Source organism: Aulonocara sp. 'chitande type north' Nkhata Bay, linkage group LG16 (assembly GCF_057382095.1).
Source record: "Aulonocara sp. 'chitande type north' Nkhata Bay isolate Kocher_YH1m ecotype deep benthic linkage group LG16, A_spYH_male_GT1.1, whole genome shotgun sequence".
Classification (NCBI taxonomy): Eukaryota; Metazoa; Chordata; class Actinopteri; order Cichliformes; family Cichlidae; genus Aulonocara; species Aulonocara sp. 'chitande type north' Nkhata Bay.
The window spans coordinates 28,905,815-28,921,228 of record NC_141359.1 but is presented as its reverse complement, the minus strand read 5'-3'; the positions used below and the strand labels follow the sequence as shown (position 1 = coordinate 28,921,228).

Here is a 15,414-nt window from a genome sequence, read left to right as displayed (position 1 = left end):
ACTAAAGTTACTTTATGGGTTCAGTAGCAACAAAATAATAACAGAAAGGGACCTTAATTAAATGCAAAATAGAAGAAAAGTTCAATAAATTAAAAAAAAAAAAAAGCATTTTATGAAATGTGTGAAAGCCATCAGATTTTGATTTATTTTAATCAGAAACACGAAACACTGATATAACACTCAAATTAACAGAGTTAAATATCAGAAAACAACTGACAGCAGATATTGTTCACCTTATACTCCCCTAGTAACATATGATATATTATGTAGTTACAGTTCATATTCCAGAGAACACATGAGTTCTTCCTATACCCTTTCCTGTCAATTTTCAAGAAGACTGGAAGAGTCTGCCACATTGGATGTGATACAACCACTAGATGCTGGGGAAAAATATGTATTTCTGGATTGGTCGGCAGTGGTTTCTGGAGGTTGCTGTTTCTTGCTAGGTGAAACTGACTGCAAAGAAGGGTCTGCATATGCTGTATCACTAAAACATCAGGTTTGTATCACAATTCTGGCACTTTGCAGTTTAGTTTGAGTTTTTAAAAATGTTCAGTTTTAAGTAAATTTTAATGGTTTCAGTGTTAGTTTTTATTTATTGTGCAGTGAGCAGTATTTATCCAGAGCAATAAGTTTTCAGAACTCATTCAGAAAGCTCAGTCTGAATAAATCATTGCACCAGTGCCTCCCGAGCTTATGTTAACCACATTGAAAAAGAACAAAAATAAATTAGATAAATAAATTCTTTTTTAAAAAACAATGTATTTTTAAAAAAAAAAAAATTATTCTAGTTATTTTTCTAAGTTAGCAATATAATTTCAGTTTGGATTATTTCTGACGTCTCTTTTTAGTTTTTATTTCAGTAAGATAATAATAATAATAATAATAATAATAATCCTAAAATAAAAACATGGTTATAGTTTTGGTGTAGTTAACCAGGTGTCTGCAACAAAATTAAGTTGCGCTGTCTCTGGGCGACGAGCGAACTAGCCCAGACAGCATTATGAAAAGTGCACATTTAACCTCACAAAGCTTGGTGGCAATCGTAGAAACTTTGGAAAGGACACGTTGATGTTCTACGCAATCGTTAATTATTCGGCTGAATTCGGCAAAAACAAGACGACAGATGATCATTTTTTTCGCTAATGTTTTGAGCTTAACACAAACTAGCTAACATAGCTAGCATCGTGTTAACATGTGCAAGTGCAACATAGTAAATGACCGCTACATGTACTAATGAACAATGATAACCCGTGCTGACTATAATGCACCCACGTTCATTGGTTACAACTTGGTTGCCCGTGCTGTCACTTACAACTGAATTACAACTTGTCAAACTAACGTAAGCTAAAGTTAAACCGACCTGGCAGCCTCAAAGGTCCGTTTAGCAGTTGAAGCAAAAGCACCTTTAAACCAAGCAGGTAAAGCTTTATAGCTGGCAGAAGATGACACCAAAAAGCAGACAACATCTCTGCGAGGATGTGTAACGCTGGTATCCGAAAGAGCCGTCAGTGCAGAGGCAGAGCAAACCACCACAACGCAGTTACGTCTGTGGGACGCGTTCCAATATGAAGTTGTCCAACATCGCTTCCTTCCTTAACACATCTTCTAACAACTCATGTTCCATTTTTAGATTACTAAATTAGACGACTAACAATTCCCTGACATATCTATTTTTAAAATCTTGACTTTTCAAAAGATTTTTCCCCGTAGAGCCGCTATTTGAAATCATGATCCCTTAAAGTCATCTGTCACATGGCTGTAAAGCTGAAATAAGTGTATGATGGAGGGGACACGTTCTCCTCGCTGCTCCTTGGCTGCTTGATGTGCCGTATGATCCTTATCTGTAGATCCAGCATATTGCACCCTTCAGCTCACTGACTCCCTGATTAACTGCTGCCAGCCAGGTCACACGCAACAAAAATCAACTGAGGGATGACACATAGTAGTCTTATCCATAATTTCCCAAGTTACACTTAAAAGAACAAGTTTCTAGAGCAGGGTTAGTCTGAACTAACAGTGAATTCTGGTCTGCCTGTCAGTTTTTCTTCCCAAGGGATCGCTTGATTCCACACCAGCCTACTTTTATTGGCGGCTGCTGTGATGGTGAAATGTAGGAATTCAGCTGTGAAAATCCTGATTGCACTAACTAAAAAAGAATCAAAATATGGTATTTTATTTATTTTAGATAGGTGACAAACTATGATATAACTGAAGTTGGCTGCACACTAACAGGCTGTATGAATTTATGATTTAATAAATTAGTCATCATAATTTCTCATAAATATTTATAGCACCTATCATGATAGTGAGGATTACAGCTTCAGAGAAATTATTTTTCCACTTCTAGAGATAAGCTACTGGCACTTTTGTGTGACACCCCATGACTTCTAATCAGGACCAATACCCCCTGCTTACAGCAGATACTGAACATCTTTGGCCATTTCACTGGGCTCAGAGAGTCAAATGTCAAGAAGATATTTTCAGACATTATCGGATGAGTTTCACCGACATTTTGTGTCATCTGCCACTATGGAGTACAGTGATTCTGAGTTTGTGTGATACTTAGAGGTCACAAGCACCAACTTATTTAAGCAGCTATCAAATATAGAGGACAACGACACAAAGCATGATGACATAATGAATTATTAAAGCTTAAATAAATGATTCCTTGAGACTTTTTTTTTGTCTGAGACAAAAGATTAAAGTTTAAAAAATAAATGTATCCTCCCGAGACCCCGTGACCTCAGAGGGGTATTACATTTAGACTTTTCTGCACCTTCATTCTTCTAAATAAGTGTTTCATACATGGTTCAACAATGGCAACTTCATTCTATTATGGTGTAAATTAACCCCACAATTCCCTTATGGGTTTTTTCAAACATTCTTATAATATCCCAAATAGTTAGGTGAAAACTGGAGGTTAATTTCTTGCAAAATGTTTTTATTTACTCTTGTTTTTATTTATTCTTAACCATCAGACTGCTGAACACGTCATAGACACCTCAGCTTCACTACTGGAACTTCAACATTATGCACTCCACACTGTATATAAATGCCACTTGTTTTGCACATATTCAACTCTGTATATTTTATATATTTTATTATTATTATTATTATTATTATTATTATTATTTTATTTATTTTTTTTACTATTTAATTTGTAAAAATGTGTATACACACACACACACACACACACACACACACACACGTAGGAAAATATTTAGTATACACATCCAGAAATGCATACACTATTATATATTGTACATATATTTATTAGTTTCAGGTTGGCCATTCTTGTATTTTGCTCGTTTGTGTTGTTGTGTTTGCACATCTTTGTTGCTTGTGGGGCTCGCACACAAGAATTTCACTCACATGTGCTGTGCCAGTGTGCCTGCACATGTGATGTGACAATAAAAGTGATTTGATTTGATTTGATTTAATCATTCTTTATTTGTCTGATTTTTTTTCCTCAAGCCTGGCTCCAGTGTGACCACAACAGTAAAATGCAGTGATATTGAAAACCTCATGTGTTCTTTTTCTGGCCTCTCCTTTTCAAAGTCTCCACATTGGATCATCTGCTTCCATCTCACCCGATCCCTAGCATCCTCATCCCCACCCTGTCGTGGCAGATGGCTGCCCCTCCCTGAGCCTGGTTCTGCCGACGGTTTCTTCCTGTTAAAAGGGAGTTCTTCCTTGCCATTGTCACCAAAGTGCTTGCTCATAGGGGATTGTCTGTTTGTTGGGGGTGGGGGGTGGGAAATATTGTATATATTAGAGTCTTTACCTTACAGTATTATGTACCCTGATGCGACCGTTCTTGTGATTTGGCGCTATATAATTAAAATTTATTGAACTGAATTGAACTGAAAATCCTCCTCTGCCCCCACTAACCCTCAGGATGTCCTCCTTCACTATCCACGGATCTTCTTTGTGGTCTTCCTGTTTTCCTCCTGCCTGGCAGCTCCATTTTCAGCAATATCTTCAATTTGTTAGAAAAAGTGTAGTATTTGATTGACACCTGACTGACAAATACCACCCAGGATTGAGTGGTTGTCCCAAAAGGTGAAATTAAAGTTTCTTTAAAAACATAAATGACTGCCCATTTTCATCTATAATCTACACATCTGAACAGATTACCTACTACAGTGACGAACAGGCTAACAGTGTGAGCTGAATCATCACTGGCACTCAAAGTAGGCCAACCAGTCTGTCCCTCATTTCAATAAAATTACAACCATTTGTGTTAAAGACAGGTCTGGGGCATTCACAATAACTTCCCTTTTTTCCCCTCTTGGCAGGAAAATCATTAGTATTTGTTCGCTTCTTGCCCAGTATGCAGTGGTTAAAGCTACTGCTGCAGTGACATGCAGTTGGCCTCGGTTATTAAAGTCAGCTCAGGAAGGCAGTTAAATGAGCATCAACATAAAGAAACTGTGTCATCACCACTACCCTGATGGAGGCTGAGCTTCGGAGGCTGTGTGTGTAGTCAAAAGTGCATGTGCTGCTGTGAATTCAAGCTGAGAGGATGAGTTGTGCACACATACGAGTGTTTGTTCACCCGCAGCCTGAGAGGTTGTGGGTCAGTAAGGCGAGCCGGCCTGCTATTGTTTAACGGAAATCGCATCTCACGCATGACTGTGGGATGATTATTTGGGATGATGGGAAATCAGGCAGACACATGAATACACAGTCGCACACGCGCACAAAAATTCCCACATACGTTTGAACGCACGCGAGACATGTTGGGAACAATACGTGACAGGAGGGTGTGTGAAGCAAATAACATGTGAACAGCATCAAAATAGCTCCAACTAACAGTCACCTAGTCTTGATGACAACCACTGGCTGCCTGCAAAGCCCAACTTGTCTTATTTTGTAAATCCAGGCTGACAACAGCTCTGCGGGATCTGTCTATGTGTGTGTGTGTGTGCTAGTTAAAATGCAGTTTTTATTTCATTTTTTTCCATAGACTTATTCTGGGTAAGAAGATGGTATTGGATATTTTTAGCAGAAAATGGCCCTAACTGTTTTTATATACTGATTCGATGCGCTCTTCCTTAACACTCTACTCCCCTGCTTGTATTTGTTCCTGATCAACTGCTACCCACGAGAGATGGGAGGTGAAGTGTCATATTGTGAAGAAAGGGAATTTTCTGGGTGTGTCATGGGCAATTTGGGCTCCGGAGTGCAACAGCTTGTGTGAATTGATGTTAGCTTTTTCTCTGGCTTTGAGCTGCCTCTTTTGTAGCTTTTCCTCAGAAGTCTTTGCCATGCGAGAGGCAGACAATCCAGGTTAGATTCAAAGCGTAGACTTATCCAGAGCTGCAGGGTGTAAAGCCTGTAATGACACGTGTACATGTATATGCAGAAAAAAGAAAAAAAGACACAAATCCAAGGGGAACTGCTTGTCTTGCAAACTAAAGCACAGGTCTATGTATACTTATTCTTGAGTTTGTTTAAATAGCAGAAAATATGTGTCTGTCTTCTGCTGACCAGTTCACAGCATATTTCTATTGGTGTGTTCTTGGTGTCATGTTTTGTGAAAGGAGAGAAGGAACCAGTCACATCAAATTTCTGGTAAAACTGGAAAGTGCACTTAATTTAATACTAAACCCGAGTGTGTTTTTAGGGGCAATGTTTTGCATACTGTTTTTCCACAGTTAATAGGTGTGACTGTAGTGTAGCGGTTTCCCTAACAAGTGAAGGATCCTGGGTTTGATTCGAGCAAGACAAAAGACACAAATCCCTTTGGGGTTTATGTAAAAATCTGCCAAATAAACATGCTACCTGCTGTGGCAGCCCTTTGTGAATAAGAAAGCAGCAGAAAGTAACTTTTAATAGAAGGTTGTGATAAGGATGCATAAGGATTAGAAACTGAGCTGGAGCACTCAGATCTATAGGTTTTCTCTAATTAACACCGATTTGTTTTTTCAATATATGCAAAAAGTGTGTATAGTGTAAAAATATATATTGACTTTTATGCCCAGCTTCAAATGATGTTGCTTAGAAAAATATGAGAGTTGTAAATCTCTTGACAAGGAAGCACATAAGTGTACTTTCTAAAGTGTTAAACTATCCCTGTCTTTGAGTTCAGTACTTTAACATTTAATGTTTAGATTTTAGTGCTTTACCCCACTTGTTTGCAGTTGTTTGTAGAGCCCAGCGTGTCTCAAAGGGCACAGCAGCGTGGGCTTCCAACCCAGCCTCAGCTCCCTATGAAGACACGAAAAAACTTACTGAAAGAAACACTTTTATTGTAACTAACAAGGAAAAATGAGAAGAAACCCCAGGAGAGGCCATTCAGAAGGAGAACCCCTCCACGGATGGCCAAATGTGTCCTGTGAGCTATGGGTGGGAAAAGGCAGTAGACTATGTGGGCAGAATTGGTAATAGCTGTGTCACTTCAACTGTAGCCACTACAGGTTTTCTATGGGGAGAAAAGCCAAAGGCCAGCTTGTAAACATGAAAGTGAAACCTGAGATTTTTGCACTTGTTTGCAGTGGAACTACAGACAGCATATACCAACTACCTGGCTTCACATTAGATGTAGAACATTTTTTTGTATATTGACACTCACTCTGTTTTACATGCATTTCAATGTCTTTACTAATAACTCAAAAGTTGACTGTGTCCTAAAATCTTTTGCGTTTTCATTACTGGATCACCAACATGACCATAGCTGGATGGCTAAATAATCAGGAACATAGGTCAAATCATTGTCTGTTCAATCGTTCATTTTTAGCATGTTTGTCACAGACCGCCGGGGCAGACCGTGTGGAGTGAGTGGAGGACCCAAGAGCAAACAGAGGTGAGGACACAAAACCGGACTTAACAGAAGGCGAGCCTTTATTTAGGGCCGAAAACATAAGGAACAAGGCAGCAAAGGAACTGAGGGAAAACCTGAACATAGACTGGGAAAACTATGGCTAAACAAGGTACAAACTAGGACTAGTTGAGGCTGGGGAACTATGACAAGGGGTAGGGGAGATAACACAGACGACGCGACACAGACTACATGAAACACAGAGACTAAATACACAAGAGGGATGATCAGGGGAAGTGGCCACACATGGGAACACAGCTGACACAGATAAACATAACAAGACATGGCAGGAGTAAACAACACTGACGGGAGACTGTCAAAGTAAAACAGGAAGTACACAGAGGTGCAAACAGGAGGAGAGAGAGAGAGAGCACGGGCATAGTGGGCTGGGGAAACATGGAATAAAACATAAGGAGAGACGAGGGCTCACAGATACACAGAGGGGCACACAGGGGGCAAAAGCCACGAATGGAAAACACTAAGGGAACAACACAAGAGGGCAACTCAGAAAACATGGCCTAAAATAAGGAACGAAATACAAAAATACAAAGAACTAAGAATACTGGGCCCACATGGCCCAGGACCATGACATCACCCCCCCCCTAAAGGGCTGGCTCCCGACAGCCCAAACCCGAGAAACAAAACAAAAACAGAAGACATCCCACCCAGGGCGGGAGGCGGGGGACCAGGACGGAGGGACCAGAACGGGAAACAAAAACAAACAACAGAAAACACAGGAGCACATGACCATAGTCTGAAGAAAGTTCAGGGGGCCGACCCAGAGCCCACAGGCACAAGAGTTCACGGGTCACACGGTCGGGGGGCCGACCAGGCGGGTGGCACAGGTGACAGAGCTGGTCCGGAGGCCGGCCGTGCGGAAGGCAATGGCGGCTCTCCAGTGTCAGGCATACTGGCCGAGGCCCGGTGGGCACAGGACCAATCGTGGCGGGACCAGACGAGGCGGGGCCGCAGCAGACGAAGCACAGGCCGGGGCCGCAGCAGACGAAGCACAGGCCGGGGCCGCAGCAGACGAAGCAGATGCAGAAGCCGAAGGTGGCTGGATGGGCGACTCGGGCCCTCCAGCTGACGAGGCGTGAGGCTGGACGGGCCTCTCGGGCCCTCCAGCTGACGTGGCATGGTGCTGGACGTGCTCCTCGGGCCCTCCAGCAGGAAGAGACGGCTGAAGCAGAAGGCAGTCTGAGGCGGAGAGAAAGCTCACGCCATTCCTAGCAGGCCGAGAAGCAACCTGTACAGCCGACGAGGCATGAGGCTGAACGGGCCCCTCGGACCCTCCAGCGGAGACAGGAGGCTGAACGGGCTCCTCGGGCCCTCCAGCTGGCGTGGCAGGAAGCAGCGGAGTCGCTGCGGGGTGCCGGCCTGGCACACCCGGGCATCCAGCAGCAGATGCAGGTCGGGCTGCGAACTGGGCAGGGAGCTGCGCTGCTAGCTGGGCTGAAGCCTGTGGCGAAACAGACCGCTGGGACATAACTCCACGCTCTGAGAGGGCAGGTGAAGAACTGTCCTTAGCACCTGCAATCTTCAAACAGGGGTCAAGAAAGTGAACGCTTTTAATGTTCACAGTACTGGCGTTAGACTCTGAGAACACAATGTCTCCTGAGTCAACAGTCTTAGAATCTTTAAACTCAGAGTTCATTGTCTCAGGTTTAATGTGAGAAAACTTGGTCACATGGACGACCTCCACATGGCTGCCAGCGGAAATATTGCCTAGGGGTATGTTTCCAGTGTCACGATCAGTAACGCATACAATGTTATTCGTCATGTCACAGAAAACCAAAGTAGACTGCACTTCAAACTCAGCCTTGGGATCATTAGCTTCATGGGGCGTGGCTGAGGGAGCAACACCTGAAACAGAACTTTGTCCTTTTAAGCCATTAACGTGGCTTCTGCTGCCCTTGGCTGCCCTCGCTGTGGAGCTAAACACAGTTTCCTTCTCTCTCACAGCATCCAGAACACAGTCCAGGTTATCCATAGACCCTCTAGCATGAGTCATGACCGTCTCAGGCCGAGCATGTTCTGACACACAATACACCTTCTTGGCTAACGTGCCCATGTACTCACTGTTTATCAGTTCGCCACCTGGTCTCAGGTCCTGGACTGAATTACTCCTGGCAGAGGTGGAAACGGGTGCCCTGCCCTCACGGAATGGAGGAGGGTCAATTTCTGGGTCTAAGTTCCCATGCCTAGAATTCACAGTGGCGTCCTCACCAACTAGAGTGGGTTCATGGTCACAATTCTCAGACGCATTCAACTGGGAGTCAAAAGGCTCAGTTATATAAGCCACACAGGAAACGGTCTCTGGTTTCTCTAAATCATTAACATGGTATCGAATTTCCTTATCTGCTCCCTCAGAACAGGTAGACACAGCCCTTCCATCCTCGCTACATGACACTGGCAGGGTTTCTGTTGGCGCTTGTACGGCCACATGAAGAGCTTCTACATCACAATTCCTGGAAACCCCACTTAATGGGTCACGCTCAGTTTTGCTCACATTTCCAGCAACAAGAATGCCCCCAGACTCATCATCAGTGATTGAGTGGTGGTTAACACAGGTCACACATGGAAACGCTAAACATTCATGTTGAGACACTCTACAACCCTTGGGGGGCCTCTCTAGCTGTTCAATTTCAGTCTTGCTGCTCGTAGTATTACTATCAGCTGGTCCATTTACAGTCTCTTTAGTCTTGGCTGGTAAAACAGATATTTGCACGGACTCTGGCTCTTTGATACGATCGCCTCTCTTATGGCTGAGCCCGCAAGGCAGCAGTTCAGCAGTGGGCATGATCTCGCCCATGGAAAAGACACGTGGAGCAAAAGCACAGTCACTCACCTCCATTTCGGAAGGGGCACGAGATGAAACGAGACCCTCCCCAACCGCCAGCTGCCGCGCGGCGCCACGGTGACGTCGCCGTCGCCTCTTCCCTGAAGGCGACGCGGTGACGGAAGCTCCGGTTGCAGGGGAAGTGGCAGGGCCCTGGCAGCTCCGCGGGCCCCCAAGAGCGAGGCGCGTTCCCCGAAAGACTTGCTCACAGTCGGGGGTCAGCCACGGCTTCCACCGGAGCTTCTCCTCCAGCTCCGCGAGAACCACCTGCTCCCGTTCAGCGATGTCCCGGGCAGTGATTTGTGGGGACATCTCCTCAGAGCCGAAAATCACTGCTGACACGGACTCGGAGGCGGCTTCGGCCAGCGGTTCCGGCCCAGGCGACTGCTCTGACGACACCCCGGACTCTGGCTGCGCTGACGTGCGGCGGCGACGAAGGCGCCGCTTCCTCCTAGCAGCGGCTGTTGACACAACATTGATAGCTGTGACGGCTGGCTCCTCATCCTCCGACCACATCCGTGCCAGAAAGGAGGCTGGAGAAGCGAAGTCCGAACGAAACGGCGAGGGTGAGCGGCTCGTGTACGAAGGAATGGATGGTAGCGACCCCAGGTTGCGTCCGAGTCTCAGTGAGCCAACTTTAATCACCCCGGAGCCGCAAGATGGTGGAGGCGGTGATGGGGAAGTTGCGTGACAGCGGAACGGTGGTGACGCGGCCCGTGCGCTGGGCGCCTGCTCCTGAGGACGGGGTTGGAGGATGGTGCGGAGGTAATCAGAAATCAGGGGGGGTAGCGCCTCCCACAGCCAGGGGAACACTGTTACGCTCACCCGCAATGGGTGAAGCAACTCCTCCGTATCCTCCTCCCCGGAACGCTGCATCCACTGACAGCATAGCGCTTCCACTGTCTGAATGACCTCCCTTCTCTGTGTCGCTGGGTCCATACTGGTCGCGTCGTACTGTCACGGACCGCCGGGGCAGACCGTGTGGAGTGAGTGGAGGACCCAAGAGCAAACAGAGGTGAGGACACAAAACCGGACTTAACAGAAGGCGAGCCTTTATTTAGGGCCGAAAACATAAGGAACAAGGCAGCAAAGGAACTGAGGGAAAACCTGAACATAGACTGGGAAAACTATGGCTAAACAAGGTACAAACTAGGACTAGTTGAGGCTGGGGAACTATGACAAGGGGTAGGGGAGATAACACAGACGACGCGACACAGACTACATGAAACACAGAGACTAAATACACAAGAGGGATGATCAGGGGAAGTGGCCACACATGGGAACACAGCTGACACAGATAAACATAACAAGACATGGCAGGAGTAAACAACACTGACGGGAGACTGTCAAAGTAAAACAGGAAGTACACAGAGGTGCAAACAGGAGGAGAGAGAGAGAGAGCACGGGCATAGTGGGCTGGGGAAACATGGAATAAAACATAAGGAGAGACGAGGGCTCACAGATACACAGAGGGGCACACAGGGGGCAAAAGCCACGAACGGAAAACACTAAGGGAACAACACAAGAGGGCAACTCAGAAAACGTGGCCTAAAATAAGGAACGAAATACAAAAATACAAAGAACTAAGAATACTGGGCCCACATGGCCCAGGACCATGACAATGTTTCAAACAACATGCTGAACTTCAACAAGCTTCAGACAGCTGATCAGCATTAGAGTAAATTCCTCTCACATGATAACCTGACCGTATAATAACTTGAACTATAACTCTTTCCAGTTTCCAGGAAAGATAAGCATAACTCTAAAGCCATCCTATCTCACAAGCTTTCAACAACTTCCCAAATTAAACTTGGGCCAAGCAATCCCTCCATTTATGGTACCTGCCGAGGGCAGTCTTTCAAAATATGTAAGAGTCTATACTGCGTGTTTTGGCTGTGGAGGCTCAAGTGTAAAGATGTTAATAATGCATGCAAGATGTGCACAATGAGTTCATCAGAATGCAAGAGACAAAAATCTGTGTATATGTGTGTGTGCGCACATTCATGTTTATCAAATACATCCCACCACCATTATTGCTAACTGTCTTAAGGGAGTGAATGTCTTTCTATTAGTAGATGTAGAATGAGGAACAGTGGGAGGGATATTTGCCTGCACCAATTAAGACTGTCATTAACTCTGTACACCGAACACTCACACACACACACAGCGAGACAGACACACACACACAGTATTTAACACATTCAATTTAACGGTCTGTGAGTCAGTGTGTGCCTCTCTTTCTGTCTGTCTGAGATCTGTTGTCACTGAGACGGGATACGAGGAGACTCTTTCATCTCTCGCTCTCTCTCGGCTTTTTTCTCTTCCTGTCTCACACTCCAGGATTATGTGAACACGGAAAACCTTCAAGGATGTTTATGTGTACTGCTTTCTTGGCTTCAAGGGCGTCAGCTACCCCTCTGTTAAACCCCAAAACCCCACTTCAGCTCGGTCAAGCAGTCCGGTCTAGCATTATGAAATGGGATCTGAATAACTGTTTGGTATTTTTTAGGTCATTTAGAAGATATCACAGTGCTTATTTGCTTTCCTGTATGTCTAACCCTTTTTAAAAGACATTTTAAATGTTGAAAATGTACAGATATGTAAAAGGAAATGTGCCTGAAGTAGGGTCAAATGTTATCACAAATAATCCAGGCATGGTCCTGGCTCATTGGGTTTTTTTTTAAAAGTCTTAAGCTCTGTTTATCATTACTTACATTCAGTCTGATTCTTACTTTTTGCATTTTCAGCTTTGTACTTGTTTATTGCAGTTACAGTTGTGTTTGTGGTATTCCTCCTATCAGTTCACGTTACATTCCTTGTTCCCCGTATATAGTGAGATACTCTCTGTTTCGTTACTTCCTGTGTTATTTTGATAGTCATGTATCTTTTTGCCAAATTTACCTCCCAGAGTGTTGTTATCAGATGTAGTTCACCTGTGTGTAGTTCCCAAGTTGTTTCCATTCTGCCACCCTCAAATTGTTTTGGTTCTTTGGCATGTCCTACTGTTACCTGACTTTGTTATTTTGTAGCCTTTCAGACTACTCAAATGGCTTTAATAAAGGTTCTCATTTGATCCCTGTCTTCTTGCGAATCTGCATTTGGGGTCCAACCATCATTACATGCAAACCCGTTTTTCCTAATGTCTAAGAGTGGATGGGAATCATTAAAGCAAAGATACAGTAAGCAAAAAGTGTGGTGGCGTGAGGATAAGGAATGGGGATGGTGACAAGAGGCCATTACTACTCTCAACAATTGTGTTTATGATTATGTGTTTATGGCTGGTCAGCAGAACTTTCAGATAAATTCGGATCTTTAAATGTGACCTCCCCAAACACTCATTGCACACTTTGCTGAGGATACAAAAATCTCTGCACCAGTGTAAAGGTCTATATTCACACCCAGGATAATAAGGAAGGAAACATAGATGGAAGCTGATTAAAATGTCTCACTATAATTAAGACCGCCCAGGTTTTCTCATAGGGGACCAGTACAGTTGATAAATATATAATCAAATTCCCAGTATAACATATTTTCTGTGGCGGAATCTGATTTGATGTTTAATAAAAACAAAATCAAGTTAATCTACAGTCATACTCTTGATTTAAGTCCACAGTTGCTAATGTTTACCAGTCCTGATTGAGCTGCCTAACTGACCAGAGGAATGGTGGATATGAATCATGTCTAACATGGTGTTTCCGTCCCAGTCTGCGCTAAAATGCTAATAACGTAGTCTGTTTGGGCTGCGGGGAGTCCATTACGCTGACTATATCACATCCTTGTCCATTGGGGGACACACGCTGGGGAATGCAGAGAGGAAAGAAGACTGAGAGGATCACACGTATGTTCTGGGAAAAGTGTGCGTGCGCGTGTGTGTGGCTCTGTGAATGTGTGTTGAAGCTCGGACACAGCAGACATGTGTCACCTCAGCTCTAGTGCCGTCAAGCTAAACTGACATAAACAGCCCCAGGCGGCCCTATCAGAGATGGACTTTACATAACGGCTGAGTCACTCACAATCTATTTTTATGGCTTTGAGGTGTGTGTGTGTGTGTGTGTGTATGCGTGTTCCAGTGCATCTGCATTATTTCTGAGAGCCAATTTCTGAAGGTCTACAATTTTAGTTGTAGACCTTCACAATGAGGAATCTCCCCTTTTACAGTGAGATCATCGTAAAAAGATGCTCAGGAATGAGCAGTAGGGGAGGGCAATTAATTTTCCCAAGAGGCCACAATTAGGGCTTAATTGTAACATCTACTCTTGGCAGTTGCAGTTTATACAGTTTAAAAATAAATACATTTAAAATTGAGCCGAACTGAGTTCAACTTCTTGGCGCAGCCCTCGACAAAAGTCTCAGTTTCTCATGTGCCCCTTTGGAAATATTTCCCACCCCGGCTCTACAGCGTTCACTCACACAGGCAAAAAATGCTGAGATTAGTTTTAATACTTTGTCCCTCCTAAAATTAACCCCTATGGAAATCTTAACCTGAAAACAAAGTACTTGCCCTCAGACAGCTGAAGCTGTCTCAGGATGACCCAGCGTCACAAACAGGGCCGGCCCGTGGCATAGGCCGTATAGACAAATGCTAAGGGCGCCGTCCATCAGGGGGCGCCACGCCAGGGCCACAAATGTTGAAAAAAAAAAAAAGTTGGTACTATTATTTCTAAATACAAAAAATAATCCCACGTTAATTAAAATGCAAAGTAAAGCTTATTTAATAGAAATATTATTTGTTACAACATTACACTACACTGCTGATGTAGGGGGGGCGCCACCTAAAATCTTGCCTAGGGCGCCAGATTGGTTAGGGCCGTTTCTGGTCACAAATATGATATTCCACAGGATGTCCCAGACATAGAGCCTTGTACTGATGGCAGTGAATAATAAGATGGCACACGAGTGAAGCAACTAATCATTTCTCAAAGAGGAGCATGTTTTCTGTCTCATTACTAACTTCTTTTTTTGGTTTTGTAAGCACATCCTTAGCAATAATGAACCGTTGATGCTACTGCAATATACAGCTTAATGCACAGGACATTAAAAAAAAGACTTTCTCTATAATTTCAGTCGGACAAACTAAGATAAAAACAGTACAGTAACTCTGGGGTCTCATATTTGCTGTTCCAGAGCCATGTGTCGCTCTTTTTTTTCCTATCTCCAGTGACTCAATGTGACTGAAAAAAAAAGGACTTATCCACTTAATTTTGCTGAACCTACCCTGCAATAGCATTGATGGTTCATAATACTATGGATTCTGTTGCTGAACATTAATTCAAATCAAATTGAACACATTTTTGTTTACATTGACTATATTGAGAGCTATATTATTTTTTTCTTTTTTCTTTTTAAATTACACCCATTAATAACATTAAAAGACACATATTTATATTTACTAGGTTATCACCCTCATTAAGGTAAAATAAGAGAAATGCACTTTATTTAACCCGAAAAGTTAAACTTCTCTGGTTATACCAAGTAAAAATGTTATTTAAACACTAGAAATACATAACAAATAGCTTAAATAAGTTATTATAAGACTCAAACACATTTTGCTGCTCCATAAAGATTTTTGGTGTCAAGAATTGCTTAAAATTAGCTCTGTGGAGTTTGCCATCCCCTGTTCTACATCAAAACATCTTTAGTATATTTGACTTGAGATTGTGATTCCAGTTTTAAATTTTAATCTGTATTTAAAAAGCCTTTATTAAACTTCTTTTTTTTTTTTTTTTTTTGTAGCCTTTGGTGAGACAGT

The 15,414-nt window shown here is 43.5% G+C and overlaps 1 protein-coding gene across 3 annotated transcripts in view; it reads right to left on the bottom strand.

Annotated features, from left to right (window-relative positions):
- The window catches only part of LOC147311773 (polyprenol dehydrogenase), a 57,738-nt gene that overhangs the window by 36,989 nt on the left and 5,335 nt on the right, over positions 1 to 15,414 (bottom strand). The window contains exon 1 of one of the 3 annotated variants that reach the window (XM_086266238.1): positions 1,364 to 1,817. The exons of 1 other annotated variant lie outside the window; for it this stretch is intronic. In XM_086266238.1, coding sequence (XP_086122364.1) covers positions 1,364 to 1,469 — 106 coding nt within the window. In that variant the 5' untranslated portion in view covers positions 1,470 to 1,817. Of the gene's footprint in view, positions 1 to 1,363; positions 1,818 to 15,414 lie in introns of those variants that run through there. One more of the 3 variants, XM_086266237.1, reaches the window with a different exon arrangement.